The following is an 18,917-nucleotide window of genomic DNA, read 5'->3' as shown; positions in this document are numbered from 1 at the left end:
ACCTTAGGAGAAAAAATGTGTTAAACTGGCCATATGTTCGATCAAAATTCAACCTATTCAGCAGGGAACTGCCAAATTTTGATCAGTGTGTTTGGCTATCCCTGCACGACAGCAGTTGATCATTTGATAATCTTCTGTTGATGGAAAAATGTTCTCGCTGCAGCCGCTGATCACTGTATTCTGACAGCGGCAGGAATTCCTCCATTAACCTTATTTGTGTGGATAGAGGAGACTGAAAAAAACCAAGCATGCATGACCAGCTTTAGGATGGCTTTTTAGCTCAATGCTAAGCAAAACTCCTCCATGTATTGACTTTTGGGAAGAAATAGGCAATTTAAATTATGTTTAATAATAAAATATAGTTATGATTATTTATATTACGGGATCAATGCTGTGAATTTACTTATAGAAAACAATCAACCAAGTTAATTTTGCAACATACTGTAGAAAACTAGATTTGACTGCTTTCTGTATAAACTATCTTTACATGTCTTAATTGTATTCTTAAAATTCTCTAAGAAAAGTATGACTGAACATGCATGATCCAATGGGAAATACCAGCTAAGCACCACTAAATGCTGATGATGCAGTACTGTGGGAAGGGCTCATAATGATGTGGAGGCTGAGATATGAACATTTTAAGTTTTTTTTAAATTCTACATTTAAGTAAGCATGATAGAACAACCATAAAATATTTAGGTTCCTAATTCGTAAGACCTGTGAAACTTTCTGTTTTATTTTCAAGCCAATAATTTGAGCTCCAAACTGTCACTCATTTGGAGGAACTGCCTTTTGGGACCAAAACCATCTGTTCCATTTTTTTCTCATGTATTATTTAACTACAAACAGTAATATACTACATTACACCATATAGCCAACCTCTTGATAATTGCATTTGTTTTCTTGAAAATACAGTGCAAAGAAAAAAAATGGTGAAGAAAATTAAACCATTTTGCTTTAATCAATCATTTTTAACTACTTCATTCTTCATGGTCTACTTAACTAGGGGGTGACAGGGGCATGTCCTTTGCCTACATACTTTGTTCTTATTAAAATATTACATTTAAAGAATTATGTTTACAAATGGATTGCTGTTGAATATATTGTTGGTTGCAACAATATATTCAACAGTTTGAAAATGTTGTTCATTTTATTTATCCAATCGTGTGCAAATATTGTTTTCCCTGCATGTGGCATCAGGTATTTAAGGTGAACACAGCTTTACCTTAATTATTAAAGCAATATAAACCTTAACTTGACTAAGTTTTTAAAGAACTGTATATCATACACAGTTTTATTTATTTCTATAATATAGTATTTTACCCTATTGTACAGCTTTTTTAAATTTTAGTGCAGCAAATCTAGGCTTCGCTCAGCTTACAATTTACATGCATTTGCTTCAGTGATGACTGCACGCCTTTGCTCTGAAAGAGCTTTCTGACAGTGACATCTCCAGAATATGCCTGAGCATACTGTGTTGGTGCTTGAAATCTTGATCAGAAGTGCATGTGAAAAGGTGACAATGCAGGAGTACAATTGGGAAACAACCCCATTACAGGAATTTCCAGAATTTTCCAGGAATTTAGTTCAGCATCACCTGGTATTATTTTATTGAAAGTTACACAACTGAAAATATTAAAAACAACCTTAAAAATTGCATTACATAGTTAGGTTCAAAAAAATACACATGTCCATCTGGTTCAAGCAATAAAAAAAACACACACCAAATAGAAAACCTTCATATATACTATTTTATACCCACAGCTGATCCAGAGGAAGGCAGAAAAACCCACTAAAGCACAATCCAATTTGCTCCAGTGAGGGAAAAAATTCCTTCCTGATCCCCGATATGGCAATTGGACATTCTCTGGATTAACTACTCTTGTTATAATCTCTTAATATAAATATCCACTTATATTCTGTGCATTTAGGAATACATCCAGCTCTTTTATAAAAATGCTAAGAAGCCTCTCCGTATGTGAAGGCTAAATCTCTCTTCCTGCAGACATAAAGAGTGCCCCCTTGTCCTCTGTAATAACCTGAAAGTGAATAACTCTACACAGATTTCACTATATGGACCACTTACTATGTATTTATACACAGTATATCTATGTATCTATGTACATGTATCTATTGTACAGCGCTGAGCAAACCCTTTGGCGCTATATAAATACTGTATAATAATAATAATGTTGATCATATCCCCTTTATTCTCCTCTTCTCAAGAGAGAATACATTCAGTTCCTCTAATCTTTCCTCATAGCTGAGCTCCTCCATGCCTCTTATCATTTTGGCTGCCCTTCTCTGCACTTTCTCCATGCTCCCGATATCCTTTTTGTGAATTGGTGCCCAAAATTGAACTGCATATTCTAAATGAGTTCTTACTAATGATTTGTACAGGGGCAAAATTATATATCTATCTCTGGAGTCTATATTTTTGATACAAGAAAAAAACTGAAAGCCTTAGAAACTGCAGCTTGGCATTGCATGCTATTATTAAAGTGTTACTAACCCCACAGCAGTAAAATCAGTCTGTATATGCAGTAAAGCATGCTTGTTATACTCGCTATGGAACCTAAGGGGTTAATCCTGCACATTGTGTAAAAAGGCTATTTGATCCTGTCTTCTCTGATCCTCCCCTTCTTTAACGCCATTTGCTGATAGCACAGAGCTCTAGAAGTCACTCTGCACATTCTCAGTGTGTATTGCTAGAGAGTTGTTTTTTTGTTTGGGAGGGTGCATGTGATCAACATAGGGCCAATCAGCACTGTTCAGACAGAGAGTCAGGGGTTATGCAGCCTCATAGAACAAACAGAGCAGAGAAAAATCTCCTACTACAACCTTTAATGAATGCTCAGCTGGACACTGACAGAAGTCACACGACTGCTAGATACTGCTGATGAGAAAAGGTATTTAGCAATTTATATTTACTAAAATAATTGTATTTCCACATTCTGTGTACTGTGGAAAACCAGATACTGTATAGTAAATGCAGGGTCCTGGGTTTAGTAACATTTTAATTCTATGGTCTACCAGAACACCCAGATCCTTCTCCACCATTAAAATCCCCTGCTCCTCTCCTCTTGTTTTTAGTCCCCAAGTGCATAACTTTACATTTATCAACAATAAACCTAATTTGCCACAAAGTTGCCCAATTAATTAGTGCACTGAGGTTGGCTTGTAAATAGGAGACATTCTGTAAGGACATAATTCCACTGAATTGCTTGCTGTCTTCGGCAAAAACTGAAATTGTACTTTTAATCCCAGACCCTATATCATTTAGTGTATAAATATGTTAAAAAGTAAGGGTCCCAACACTGAACCTTGAGGTACACTACTAATAACTTTAGACCATTCAGAATATGAATTATTAATCACTACTATATCTAGACGGTCTTTTAGCCAGTCTTTCTATCCATTTACAAACTGAATTTTTACACATTAGCTGTGTGTGGGGAATGGTCAAATGCTTTAGCAAAATCCAAGTATATTATATCCTCAGCCACTCCTTTGTCTAAGCTTTTGCTCACCTCTTCATAAAAGGAAATCAGATTTGTTTGACAAGTTTAATCCTTCGTGAATCCATGCTGACTATTCCATAAAATATTATTTTCGAACAAAAACGTTTCTATATGGTCCTTTACTAAACTCTCAAATATCTTTCCGACTATAGAAGTTAAAGTGGTTCTAAAGCCTCAAGGTTTTTTACCTTAATGTTTTCTATGCATTAAGGTAAAAAATCTTCTGTCTCACAGACTCCCCGCCACTCCCTTTTACATAACCGAGCCCGGCGTCGATCCAGTGATGTGCACCAAACTGCGGCTCTTCTGGCTCTGGCCCTCCTTACTGGGCAGACTGATAGCAGCAGGAGCCATTGGCCCTCGCTCCTGCCAATCAAACCCAGTGATGAGGGAGTAGGGGGTAGGGGTTGGGGCCAAGCCCCACAATCTGTGTTAATAGATGCAGACTAGGAGGCTCGAGAGCAAGCCCGCATGAGTGCCCCTATGGAAAGTGATTTTCCATGGGGGCACCAGGCTGGGAGGAGGAGCCAGGAGACCCAGCAGGAGACCAGAGAAGAGGAGGTTTGAGGCTGGTCTGTGCAAAACAATCATATAAAAAAAGTATAACAAGTTTATTATTTTAATAAAAAATAAACAGAAGCTTTAATATAACTTTAAACTAAGCAGTCTGTAGTTAATTGGCAAAGACTTTGATCCCTTTTTAAATATAGGCACCACATTGGCCTTATACCATGGTACCATTAACATGGTAATTCTTATAAAAGATTTTAGTGATTGGGATTAAATCACATTTACTGAGTTAGGTGAACAGTCCTTACACACTAATAAATAAACCACCTTGTCTTTTAAGACATAATATTTACCTTTACTAACGTCTATGAAAATGGCCTACATAAACACACATCATGGCATTTCAGTAACGTACTTTCCATGCCAGTGTTTCATGTATACATCTAGCGACAATGATTTTGCTGTTTCTATAGGAACAATGAAAAGCGGGGAAAGAAACTCCTTTTCATCTGGCCTGTAGCCAAGTTGGGGCAAACTAGGAAACCAGGCTTTTTTTCTGAATTAGAATGAAAACAGTTACATATGCATAACCCTCTTCATATACACATCAACATATGGCACTGTACAGTACCTTCTGCTGTTATAAAAATCATATAAATTCTAAATTTAAATGGCTACATTCTTTGCTTTACACATTAGCTGGAGATGACCATGAAAAACAGAATGATTGGGCAAAGTGAGGGGAGCTATAGCAACCAGATTTACAAACAAAGACATTTTCTGAATGCAAGCAACACTGGAGTAGAACAGATCTCCTGGAGACTAGACTCTCAAGCTGTTTGGTGTCTGTCCCTCTGTTGCTGCCAAAGGTTGATAAAAGAACTACTGTATAGGGGAAATAGTGGCTTTTCATTCTTCCTTTATGGTCCCACGTGGTCCTTCACTGAGATTTGTGATGCAGATCCTTGTATTATACCTGTAACATATATACTGTATATTTTTTTTTTAAATATTGGATGTTTTGTGTTCTCATAGGACACAAATAAAATTATTTAATCCCATCAACTAAGATATAACAATATTCAGAGGCATAACTTGAAGCTTGTGGGCATTGATGCAAAAGTTGACCTAGGGCCCTCCCACTATCACCCGCTGCTTCCACCATGCACCAAAATACTCCAAGTGGCTACAGAGCTATTTCAGATCTTTATTTAAATATTGAGAAGGTATTTGAAAAGATTTTGGAGAAACTGTCCACATTTTGGCATACCTCTCCAATTCTTTTGCATACCCTGGAGCAGGGGTAGGCAACCTTTGAGAGGTGGAGATCTACCTGAATATGAAAGAGATCAAAGATCACCGGGGTTTGGCGCCTTTTTCTTTAAGAAATTAATTAGCAATGCCTAACTAATTATTAAGGAAAACATAGGAAAATAAAATAAAACAAATGTTACTGAAAAGTATAAACTTAGAGTACCTTAAAAGTGGACAGTGTCAGTCAGTAGCAGTAGATGGTGTCAGTAGGGCAGTAGATGGTGTCAGTAGGGCAGTGGACATGTCAGTAGCGCAGTAGATGATGTCAGTAGAGCAGTGGATGGCGTCAGTAGGGCAGTGGACGGTGTCAGTGGAGCAGTGGATGTGTCAGTAAAGCAGTGGATGTGTCAGTAAAGCAGTGGATGTGTCAGTGGAGCAATGGATGTGTCAGTAAAGTAATGGATGTGTCAGTAAAGAAGGGACGGTGTCAGTAGGGCAGTGGATGGTTTCAGTAGAGCAATGGATGGTGTCAATAAAACAGTGGATGGTGTCAATAAAGCAGTGGATGATGTCAGTAGGGCAGTGGAAGGTGTCAGTACAGCAATGGATGGTGTCAATAAAGCAGTGGATGGTGTCAATAAAGCAGTGGATGATGTCAGTAGGGCAGCGGAAGGTGTCAGTGGAGCAGTGGTGATGTAAGTAAAGCAGTGAATGTGTCAGTAGGGCAAAGCGCAGTGTCAGTAGGGCAGTGGACTGTGTAAGTCGGACAGAGCTTGGTGTCAGTAGGGCGGTGGATAGTGTCAGTTGAGCAGCAGATGGTGTCCATGTTTATTTTTAACTGTTTTATTTATTTATTTAGTTATTTATTTATTTTACAATTGTAGTTAATATTATTTTTTACAGTTTTTGTATCAGCCCCATTGGGGGGCTTTGGTGGGACATCAGGGGTCTAAACAGACCTATGATGATCTACCTTTGAGACAAAGAAAGGTGATTGAGCCCTCAATCTCCATCTTTGTAGCATCAGCAGCACAGAATGAATGGGCAGGAATAGCTCTGTACAGAGGCTCTCTCTCCATTCACAAACTGAAGCATGATAAACACAGTTTACTTTGCCTCAGTTATCAATAGTAAATGACATATTTACCAGCTTCTTTCCGATTCTCCATCCTGACACAGCAAGCAGTGCTGTGGGGAGGGGTGGGGGGGTTGAGGACAAGGGAGCACACAGAGTCCCAAGCAACTGACATGAGAGCAACCTGGACAGGAGGGGCAGTGGGGTGGCATATACAGGAACTGACTGGCTGTATTTTCCTCCTGCAATCGCTGAATGCCAGCGGGAGGGAGAAGTGAAGAAGCTGTCTTTCAGCAGCTGAAGGAGGAAAACGCAGCCAAGAGGTTCCTGTATATGGCTCCCCTGCCTGCCCAGGTGTAAATCCAAATGTGACAGAGAAGCCACATTGCCAGGGATGCCGTTGGGACCTCTGATGCTTATGGCAGTGTTGGGGTCCCTTCATGTCACACAGGGGTTCCCCTACTCCCTGCACACTACAAGCCCCAGCTCGTCCAAGACTCACCCTTCTCCCCCCCCATTCTGGCTCCTGTCTCTCCCCTACACAAGGGGTTTTGCCTGGGGAAATCTCAGTCCCCCTCAATGTGTAGAAGTCCCCCAGCCCTGTCAGTGTCCTGGACTGTATACTGGTCTTAGTCCCTCCACACCCCCCTTTCTCGAAGCCCCATGCTCCTTTCTCACCACATGCTGAACTTGCTTGTAGATCTCCAGCACCTGGACTGGCTCCAGGTAGAAAGCATGTACCCCCAGCCGGAACCGACCATGACTGAGAACAGGTAAGGGGGCATAAGAGAAGAGGGAGGTGAGGAGAGATGACTGGAGACTGACATGAAGGGAGGAGACAAGGGAGGCGGCAAGACTACCTCACAGAGTAGCAGGGAGGACACAGGGCTGATAGGCAGTCAGGGCTGATACAGTCTATGTAGCAGGAAGAAGGAGAGTTCCCTTGTCACCGCTCTCCTTTCATTCCCCCTCAGCACCTGACCAGCCTCCTCCTCCACTCAGCGGCCTCATTCAGCCAGGGACCTGTGTGCCTAGGTACAGACACACAAACAGGCAGGAGGCACAGAGAGGGAGATCGGCATGGCAGTGGTACAATTAGAAGAACTGATCCCCTGTATACAGCAGCTGAAAGCATCTGGAGGAAGAGGGAGAGACACTTGCTTTCAGCTGCTGCATACAGGGGATCAGTTCCTCTAACTGTCCCCCACCGCAAAACATAATGTGGCAGGGAAGCTGCACGGGCCCCCTTGGAACAGCGTCTAGGTCGCAACCTCTGCAACCCCTGCCATTACGCCACTGACAATATTCACCTCTGGATCACTGAATACATAATTGTTGCTATTTTGGTGGATCATGTCTGACATGGTGCATATGTGATGGGATTAACATGTTTTATCAAACCAAATTTATGCACATTTTTAATTAAATCTGAATTTTTAAAGAACTATGCTTACAAATGGATTGCTGCTAAATATATTGTTGGTTGCACCCTTGAAAGCCCCCTAGAATCTAATCTAGGATGATACAACTGAAGCTAAAGCATACAGTAGTGTATATAATTACACTAGTAATTATTGAGTGTTTTTTCAAAGAAGGGTACCTTTAAAGCTACAGCATACAAATACATATTAGACAATTGTGTAATTCCAACCTTTCATAAACAGTTTGGAGAAGACCCTTTTGTGTTCCAGTATGAATGAACCCCTATGCCCAAAGCCAGGTGCTTAAATACATGATTTGATGAGCTTGGTGTGGAGGAACGTGAGTGGCTTGTGCAAAGCCCTGACCTAAACCCTATTGAACACCTGTGGAAAATTTTGAAACACCAATTTCAAGCCAGGTCTTCTCATCCAACATCTGTTCCTGACCCCACAAAAGTTTTTCTGTTTCAATGTTTCCTACAAGTGTTTTTTTTAGTTCATAAACATTTGGTCATGCAATGTTTAGTTTACTAGTGCTTTAAAGTGTTACTAAACCCAGGACATTGCATTCACTATATCTGGTCTCCCACAGTACACACAACATAGAATTGCAATTATTTTAGTAAATATAAACTGCTAAATACCTTTTCTCATAAGCAGTCTTCTGACTTCTATCAGTATCCAGCTGAGCACTGGTTAAAGCTTATAGGAGGAGTTTTCAATCTGCTCTGACTGTCCTATGAGGCTGCGTGTCCCATCACTCTCTGTCTGGACAGTACCGATCACATGAACCCTCCCAAAGATTAAAAAAAAACAAAAACCGCTCTAGCAATACACACTAAACTGAGCATGTGCAGAGTGGCTCCTAGAGCTCTGTACTATCAGCAGATGAATTAGGGACAGTAGAAGAAGGGGATGATCAGAGAAGACAGGATCAAACAGTTCTTTTACACAATGTGGAGGATTAACCCCTTAGGTTCCACAGTGAGTATAACAAGCATGCTTTACTACATATACAGACTGATTTTACTGTTGTGGGATTAGTAACAATTTAAGTTATCTAACTAGTCATCTAATGACATTAACCTCCCTGGCGGTATTCCCGAGTGTAGCTCGGGGTAAAGTTTCAGTACCAAAAGCGGTAACCCCGAGCTACACTCGGGCTTACCATGCAGCGTTGCACAGGGATTCCCTACAGCGCTTACCTTGTCCTTCGCTCCCGCGATGCGTCCCCTGCAGCGTCCCCGGCCATCTCCTCCGGCCGATGCCGGCATCTGGCTTCCGTGTTCCGGTCCCTGTGACGTCGGGACGTACGGGCGCCGGAATCGGCGGCAAATTTTCAAATTAAAAAAAAATTACATTTTTTTTAAAACGATTATTTCATAGCAAAACATTCCTGTATCAAAGCATTTCACATACATTTTGTCCCTACTGCTTTGTCCTGTGCCCTGCCTGCATTTTGACTGTTCTTTCTGCCTGGAAACATAGAAAAGTCCACGGCGTCCAAAAAGCGTCCCTTTAGGTCAAAATCGGTTTTAGACCGGCTAGAGAACAGCGATAGTAAATCAGAACTACTTGCAGAATTGAGTGATGAATCATGGGGGAAATTCGTCATCAGACACTGAAAATGATTTTGCGACTTTGCTCAGTGATGTGCGAACTTGGCGCTATATTTCAAATTTCAGTGTTTTTGGTTTGATTATATTATTGAATTAAATTTATTATTATTATATTGTTATTTTTTATGAGTATTTATTAAAATTATAATTTATGATTTCGTGTTTCAAGTTTTATCATATCTGGAATGTTTACTAGACTCTTGTTTGGACAGATTTCAGGGAGTTATTCCTAAATTACAGGCCTACAATAAAAAAAATACATATTTCCATGGAAAAAAAACGCTTTTGGTACAAAATTCCTGACATAATCATACTGCTAGGGAGGTTAATAATAAGAAACCGATGGAGGTTCTTTTCTTTTATATGTGACGTCAAATGAGCTAAGTAACATTTTGCTACACAAACAAAACACACAATGTACACTATGTCTTTTATTAAGAGGTCAACAGTTTTATTTTTAGATGAAATACTTTTCTTGACAAACGTGGGAAATTACTTATACACAGCAGAGTAATTCCTATCTGCTGATTTGTCATGATGTGTACTGAGCTGCTAATGTATTTCAGTCTTTCTATCTACTGTATACTTGAAAGCTCACTTTCCAAGTATTCTGGACCAGTGTTTTTCAGCTTTTTCTAAATCACCCTTTAGAATTGCACACAATCCCTGGACACACCAGTCTGAGGGCTCGAGGACACAAGGAGGTGCGTCTGAGCAGAAGTGCTTTCTGCATGTTCCCACGCTTTTGTTGTGTTTTTTACTAGGCTGCTCTATGCTTGTAAAACATGCCAAAAAGGTGTTGTCATGATTTTTAAATCACACCCCACCAAAATGCATGGTGCTGTGGTACCATGCAGTTTAGTGACTGCAAACGAACATGTGAATTAATTGCACCCCAATGCTTCTTCAAAACGCAGCACATTTTTGTGTGCTGTGGGAAAACGCTCAATTTCATACGCATTCCCGCACTGAAAAAAGCCCTATAATGTCATTTGGGGCAGCACAGTGGCTAAATGGTTAGCACTTCCGCCTGGCAGTATTAGGGTCGTTGGTTCGAATCCCAGCCACGGCACCTCCTGCCTGGAGTTTGCATGTTCTCCCTGTGCCAGTGTGGGTTTCCTCCGAGTACTCCGGTTTCCTCCCACACTCCAAGGACATGCTGGTAGGTGAATTGGATCCTGTCTAAATTGGCCCTAGTATGTGTGTTAGGGATCTTAGATTGTACGCCCTTGAGGGTTAGGGACTGATGTGAATGTACAATATATATATGTAAAGCGCTGCGTAAATTGATGGCGCTATAAAAGTACCTGAAATAAATAATAAATAAATTTGTAAGGCAGTAAGGAGTTAAGTGTTCTGTAGGCTGTCAATCCCCATTCTAGCACAGGGAATTTGTACAGGACCCTGCAGTTAGATCACTGCACCCACCCATGGGACATGAGCAGCCTGAAAGGAGATATGGGGAGGTTATTAAGACCTTAGCATCAGATCATGAAAGGGTTACTCTGTTAATGTCTGTGTACAGAGAGGAGGGAGACAGCACACCCTGCAGCTCCATACAGCTCTATCCTCCTCTCTGCTATTATCTGTACTCTTGCCGGCAAAACTGAAAGCTGCGCAAGCTGTCCTTAGCAACTGATGACATCATTGGTTGGCAGGATGCAGGCAGCCAGCTTGCACAGCTTTCAGAGTACACAGGGGAGGAGAGAGCTGTTCAGAGCTGCAGGGAGTGCGCTCTCCCTCTTCTTTGTGCACAGACTTTAACAAAGTAACCCTTTCATGACTGTAAAGGGCTATTTATCATTTTGCCACAACATCCCTGGGGACGCTTTGTGGCACCCAGGTTGAAAAACCCTGTTTTAGACTACATACACAGGCTTATTTAACCCCTTGGCACCGGCGCCTCCCGGCCCTTTAAGTGTTTCAGAAGCTGGGAGGCGTGGTGGGGTTTTAGAGTCATGTGACCGCCGTGATTCACCGTCATGGCGGTCACATGATCGGGAAAGGTCCCGATCAAAAGACGAGATCAGGACCTTGCCGTGAGTACCAGACATGTGTGCTGGGAGCGTGCAGGGTGCGAGCTCTCAGCACATATGTTTTTCTTAATTGCACGCAAATGTGCGGCTGCTCGGCGTCGAGGCCCAGACACTGGGAGGCCGCACATTTGTGTGTGGCCGGCGCGAAGAGGTTAATAAAGTAATGCAAAGAACAATAATCATCAGCAAGGTGAAGACAACCAAGACAGCCAGAAAGCTTCACTCCCGCAGGCATGCAACGTCATCGCAACTTGGCCAATCAAGTCACCGAAGCCTGCAAACCCGGAACGAAGACCAGGTGAAGATGGAAGCTTCAGCTGCGGTGACAGCACAACACTGAAGGGCTTCATTTTAAGGTATGTCCTCCATAATGTGCTAGTATGCATAGCATGCATTATGCCTTTGCCTTGCAGGGGAAAACATTTTGTTTTCATCTTTATTTTTTGAGTTTACTACCGTTTTAACTTCACGTGCCGTTATTGGTTTTCTAAAGCAAGTCATAAGGCTGTCTTTGGAAAGAAAAGAAAATTGATCTACTTAAGCCGATACATGGATCAAAATTCGTCTGGATCAGCAGGGACTAGCTGAGTTTCAATCCATGTATAGGCAGGCTGGTTGTACAGAAGTCAATCTATTCTATCGACATGGGTACAACCAGCCTGTTGGAGAATTGTCTCTCGATCAGCAGCTCTGGTTATAGCTGGCGGTACTGTTCAGTGTATTTTGACTTCAGGATGTTTCCCTGCTGAAGAATAAAATAGCTCAGCGGGAGGGAGGGGTCAACACTCTGATTTAGATGGGGGGAGTCGAGTCATTTTCTTTAATTCAACCTATTGGTTGAACGAAAAAAATTACTTTTGTATGGCCAGCCTACGTGTTTAATTCAAACAAAAGCATAATGCAAAAAAGTACACCATGTTATCAAGTTCAATACTTCCTCATGGAACAAGTCAGTGCTCTGTATTGTTTTCAGTGGGGGATCCCTCTATCTACAGAGGTATCAGGTTTTATAATTTTATAGACAGGTCAGAGTTCATTGAAAATAAACAAAAAAAAACACCATGCTCATGGTAATATGATATAGGCCCTAACTGAAAGAATGATATAACAAATGCAAAAGGTGAAATAAGCCTTTATCCTCAGGATTGTTGGACTTATTCTACATGGTAGGGTGAGAACATGTCAGGGAACATGTTAAGTTTATAACCCAGAGGTTCCAGCTTGGGTGGCTGAGCATCTTATATGGATGGCTGTTGGGAAACTTCCTTGAAAACTATATTAGAATGTCCAACCGAAGGGAGGGCCCCAGCAAAACAGAACAAATGTAAGAGTTTGGACTGCAAACACATTAGAATTGAGCAGGAAGAGATGGATCCTGAGGCTTGGCAAAGGGAAGACTGTTCCCTTAAGACATCTACTGTGTGTGACTAAGTTGTCCTTCTCACCTGCATATGTCCTGCTTCAAGCTGGTTTTCATTCCTATAGACATGCATAGAAATGCAAAATCAGATTGATGAAATAAAGGCCATTGACATAGGACCTTTTAACATAAGACCATCTTATATTTTACAGTGGATTCAGTGGTTAAATACTACCAGAATTCCTAGCAAAGCCTGACAGCTGCCAGCACAAAACCAAATGATGGTTTTAATGTTTTCTGATAGTTTTTCCAAAATGTATATTATTTAAATACTTGTAAGAGAGTCCAGCCATGAGAGAAAATGACACCTTTATTATGGACTAATGAGAAAAGATGGTGACATAAGTTACTGTGACAAGTAATAGCCATGCAAGCTTCTGAACTATATAAGTCTCTTTAACCCCTTAGTGACTAAGGGTAAAACAAATGTTAAAGTGATACTAAAGCTTATTATTATTTATGTATTTATTTTTAAATAACAAACATGTCACACTTACATGTTCTGTGCAATGGTTTTGCACAAAGCACCCCCGATCCTCTTCTTCTCAGGTACCCTGCTGGTGCTCCTGGCTCCTCCCCCTTGACCACTGCCCCCAATAGCAAGCCACTTGGTGTGGTGCTTCCGGACTCTTTGTGTCCATAAGTCACATCCCCACTCTCTCCTCACTGGCTAACTGGTTGTGATTCAGCCAATGAAGAGACAGACCCATGACAGCCGAGCTTCCTGTGCATATCACTAGATCGAGATGGGGCTCAGGTAAGCATTTGGGGGGCTGCTGCACACAGAAGGTTTTTTTTTACCTTCATGCAAAGAATGCATGAAGGTAAAAAAACCTTCAGCCTTTACAACCACTTTAATTGCCTGAACATAATTTTGCAACTTTGACATCTGTTAGTAAAACTGTACATATCAACGCAACTTTTTTGTGTATCCTGATGGATTATGTTTTGTTTTTTTCAGGACAAATTGGGCTTTCTTTTTGTGAGAAATGGTAAAGGATATCTCCTGATTTTTTTGTTATTATTAGAGTGTGGTTTTTTTATAAATTTAGCTGCATAATTCTTGCTACCATCCTACCACCAAAGAACATCACAAAATAAATTATCCTGCTCCTGATCTTGATCTAGCTATTCTTTCTTTATTCTATTATTTGTTTTTTCCACATTTTTGTCTATATACATATTTCTCCCTGAAAGGAGAGAAATATACAATATATCTCTTTCCCCATTCAGAGAGAAAGAAAACACAGGACTGATCACTGTGATTGCCAATCAGAAGAAGTCAAGAGTCCCGGGTCCTGATCGTTAGTACGGCACCCGGGACTCCTGGTGAGAGCCCAGTCTCTGCTGGGAGTGTGCTGTGCAGCATGCTGCCAACACAAAGACAGGTACTGCATATATGCAGCCCCATGAATAAATGCCCACTTGAGTGAGGACACATACACTCACCGGCCACTTTATTACATACACCTTGCTAGTGCCAAGAAAATATCCCCCACACCATTACACCACCAGCCTAAACCATTGATACAAGAAGGCAGGATGGATCCATACTTTCATGTTTTGTACACCAAGTTCTGACCCTACCATCTGAATGTCACAGCAACCAGTTTGTCCATTCTCCTCTGACCTCATCAACAAGGCATTTTCGTCCATACAACTTCTGCTCACTGGATATTTTCTCTTTTTCGGAAAAATCTCTGTAAACCCTAGAGATGGTTGTGTGTGAAAATCCCAGTAGATGAGCAGTTTTTGAAATACACAACAATGACCAACAACCATGCCACGTTCAAAGTTACTTAAGTCCCCTTTCTTCCCCATTCTGATGCTCGGTTTGAACTTCAGCAAGTCGTCTTCACCACATTTACATGCCTAAATGCATTTAGTTACTGCCATGTGATTGGCAGATTAGCAATTTGTGTTACCAAGCAATTGAATAGGTGTACCTAATAAAGTGTATATGTATATGCATACTGTCGGTCTGTGGGAGAAAGGGGTTAAGTAAAGTTTGAGTTAAGTAAATCCCTAAGTAGAAAGCCAATTGGCATTCACCAATGGAATATAAAAACTGGGAAATATTATAAATATAATAATTTGCAACTTTAGCTAAACACATAGAAATATATTTGGCTGCAAGGATTATATTATTAATATTATTATTATTATACACAATATAATTCTTCGTCAATATCATTTCTGCATTGTAATAATATCTTCAGGAATAATCCTGGTTCAAATAAATACCAGTTTTTGGTTTTTTTTTAAACACTTCAAGTAAATTATTTCTGAGATTGATTCACAGCTCAACACCTGGGCACCTACCCAAATTCCCTTCTCCTCAATGAACATGTTAAATCATTATCCACCAGTATTAAAACATTAACAAGTCAACAGCAGAAAAATCAGAGTGCCCTGTGATTATATAAAATCTGCTTTTAGCATATTATATCACTAAGCAAAGCTTACTAAACTGAGGATTATGGTAAAAAGTATTTCTAAAGTATAATAAATTAGTCTCGCATTTGGCAAGACCTACTCTTTTCCGCACTCTTACCCACTATGAAATGGTTGATTTCAGCCAGATAGTGCAAGCCAAGAAGAAGTGTCCAGGGAGGAGTAAATAAAATGCTTGTGGTGTTGCCTGTTGGACAGAGCACTTCCTCCAAGTTCTAAACAACTTACCAATGTACAAAATCATCTTATTTGCATATGTGGTCAATGCACTCTAAGTGGATTGGACTCACCACATATCCAGTGTAAACAAAAGCTTGTTCAGGGAAATTACTTAAAAATGTGGCTTGGCCACCAAGCTAAATAAGCATCATTCAAAAATAACTTAGAAAATGTGTTGCCCACACAAAGTTGGCACATATCCATTTTGGGCAGGACACTACCATTGCTTTGGTCTTCTGTTACATACATTGAGTTAACCGCCAAAACAAAGTGATGACACTTTCCAATTTCATGAAAAATCAGCAAAGAAGTGAACTTTAAAATGTTATGACAACAAAGTATTTTGGTACCTTTTGTCCAAATTTACTAGAATGATTTAGGGTTGGATATAAATTGTGTTTTCACTAACATTTTAGAAGTGGGAGCTAAGTCAAGGTCAAAATAACAGGTAAGAATTGCCATCTAGTTCTGAACCTGTATATCAACTTCCCAACCATTCCCATACATGACAGTGAATTCAGGCCATATTTCAAAAGTCTCCATCGACCCTATTTTCTTAGAATGACCAAAGTCCTTGGCATTCTCCCCATGGTGGTAGTGTGAAAAAGTGAACTTGGTTTTGTGGATATATGACTGTGCTTTCACAAATGTAATAGATTTTTTTGGTATATTATTATTATTAATATAATACAGGATTTATATAGCTCTAACAGTTTGCGCAGCACTTTAAAAAAGTCCTCACATGATGGTGCATATGCCAAATTCTTGGTTGCCAAGCGTGCATGAAATACTTTGAGAAAAACAAATAGTTTTTCTTAACCAGTAACAGTAAAAAACATGAACACGAGCTATGCCCATGTTTATACTATTTGTTGGAATAGATTTTGTTGGTAGTGCATTAGTATTCACAGTGTGTATAGTATTATTGTAAACTTACCCATGTGGCAGGCTCCAGTGATGGGATCACACTTATTGTCATGGCAGTTACAAGACAGGTCACAATTAATACCATACTGGCCAGCGGGGCAAGTTAGGTTGCAGCTAAAAACAAAGCAGACAATATTGTTTTGGTGTCAGTGCATTGATGTCTATTCCACAACCAGAAAACACACAGATAAACCAAAATGTATTAAAAAGTACAAAACATTTTTGTATGGAAGCAAACAGCCTGTGTGACACTTAAAGTACAAGCTACCACTGTCTGACTGCTGTGATGCATACTGGTTTTGAGGAAGTGAGCCAGTTTATTCTGAATGGAATCTAATCATTCTGAGCAATGTCAGGTTTCTAATACAGACATTTTGGTTTTGTGACAAATTCATTTTAAAAAATGTTTTGTGATATGCTTCATGCCTAGAATTAGTTATCTAAATTAAAACCAGCTTACTCTTCAAATGTCTGCACAGGATAATAAAGCAATATTTCACAAGATGGTTTACCATAGAAAACCAAACTTATAAATATAGGCAGCATAATGACTGTATTTCATCAGGTGTAGCAACACTTTAGAGACCCCCTCATTTATCGAATGTGTCTGAAAGGAGAATTGTCTTCTGTTCCCAACCCATTAGATTTAATTTGTAATATTGAGGGCCAGTGAAAAAAACTGATCAAAGGGAAGTCTAAAATGGTTGGCATTGGCAACACAGACCTTTTTTACAACCAATTCAGACATATGGGGGTTTATTTACTAAACCTGGTTGACTCAGAATCTTGTCCACTTCTGCATAAAAACCTTCCAGGTTTTATTGCTGAAGCTTAACTGAACATGCTGAGGTTAGAAGTTGATTGGCTACCATGCACAGGTGCCCAAGATTCTGAGTCAACCAGGTTTAGTAAATAAACCCCTTGAAGTCCACATAATGGTCAGTTTAGAGATAAAATAAAAAATATTCCATGTATGGCCTTTCCTCTGTACAAATTCATGGCTTATAAAAATCAATTTTGTACAAGGAATTGGGGCAAATATTGAAAATGCATTTCCAAACCTGCTTAACACCCAGTAGATGCAGCAAATCGCAGAACAGACACATAGACATTATACAGCGAAAATAGTGTCTGTGAATACCATAATTCACTAGAGGTAAAAACACAATGATAGCAATGAGAAATTCCATTTGTAATATTGAGGGCTGGTGAAAAAAATAGATCAAGGGGAAGTCTAAATGGTTGGCATTGGTAACACAGACCTTTTTTTTACAACCAATTCAGACATATGAAGTCCAAACAATGGTCAGTTTAGAGATAAAATAAAAAATATTCCATGTATGGCCTTTCCTCTGTGCAAATTTATGGCTTAAAAAAATAAATTTTGTACAAGGAATTGGGGCAAATATTGAAAATGCATTTCCAAACCTGCTTAGCACACAGTAGATGCAGCAAATCTCAGAACGGACACATAGACATTATACAGAGAAAATAGCGTCCGTCAATACCACAATTCGCTAGAGGTAAAAACACAACGATAGCAATGGGAAATTCCATTTAGTTTATTAATAGGCTTGCGCTGGGCAAACTGTGCAGTTTCTGTTTTACGACAAGAAGAGTAATTTACAATAATAATGAGAAATGATTCTGATCCCCAACTCTGAACATATTTATACCATTGTTTCGTGCTTAATAATATGTTTAGACTGCTTCCCATGGAGTTTGACATTTATGCAGAACAATTCTGTAATGAAAGTGCACGGTAATTTCTAAGGCGCATATGCTGATGATGTATTCTGCTGGAGTAGACAACCATATCTAATACTGGCATCATTTCTTATTTAAGAAAACAATGAACACAGGAACAGTCAAAGGCATGAATTGCATGGAGATCCAGATGTGGAGGACAGCATACTGAAACAATGTGGGCATGTGGATTCCGGGTAAGCACCAGCAACTATTGTCTTGTGACTCTCATTGTTTATAGTGGTTCTGCTTATTCTTATGACTAATATTTTGCTCAACAAGAGAAACTGCAGTACATTTTCAGTGTTCAACAAATGGTTCTCATAAAATGTTCTTCCAGAATAATGTTTATTATCCTGTTTATTCAATTGCTATGTGTATTTCATTTTGCAAAGGTTTATTTCCTGCTTTCCATTCCCCAATCCTTGCTAAATCAAATCTTGTAATTATCGTAGAATCCTATGTGATACTTGTGTCCAACAACTAAAACTTTGTATGGCAAATAAAAAGCAAGATCTTAGAAAAGGTTTCTAATGGAATGAACAGAGACAGACTAATCTCCCACATAAGATGACCAACAGCAAAAGGGGGGCAATTTCTCACTGACCTCCAGTGTAAGGGGATATTCATCCACCTCCCACCAATTAAGGAGGCATTTCTCCACTGACTGCTCATGAAAATATGCATTTGTCCATAGATTCTAAAGAAATGGTGA

The 18,917-nt window shown here is 39.9% G+C and overlaps 1 protein-coding gene across 1 annotated transcript in view; it reads right to left on the bottom strand.

Annotated features, from left to right (window-relative positions):
- SCARF2 (scavenger receptor class F member 2) overlaps positions 1 to 18,917 on the bottom strand; it is a 328,350-nt gene that overhangs the window by 78,332 nt on the left and 231,101 nt on the right. Inside the window, exon 7 of the mRNA XM_089686660.1 lies at positions 16,467 to 16,570. Coding sequence (XP_089542786.1) covers positions 16,467 to 16,570 — 104 coding nt within the window. The remainder of the gene's footprint in view (positions 1 to 16,466; positions 16,571 to 18,917) is intronic.

This window comes from Staurois parvus, unplaced genomic scaffold (genome assembly GCF_062004578.1).
Source record: "Staurois parvus isolate SC_StPar_1 unplaced genomic scaffold, SC_StPar_1.0 ptg000404l, whole genome shotgun sequence".
Taxonomy (NCBI): domain Eukaryota; kingdom Metazoa; phylum Chordata; class Amphibia; order Anura; family Ranidae; genus Staurois; species Staurois parvus.
This window is presented reverse-complemented; position numbering and strand designations above follow the sequence as displayed.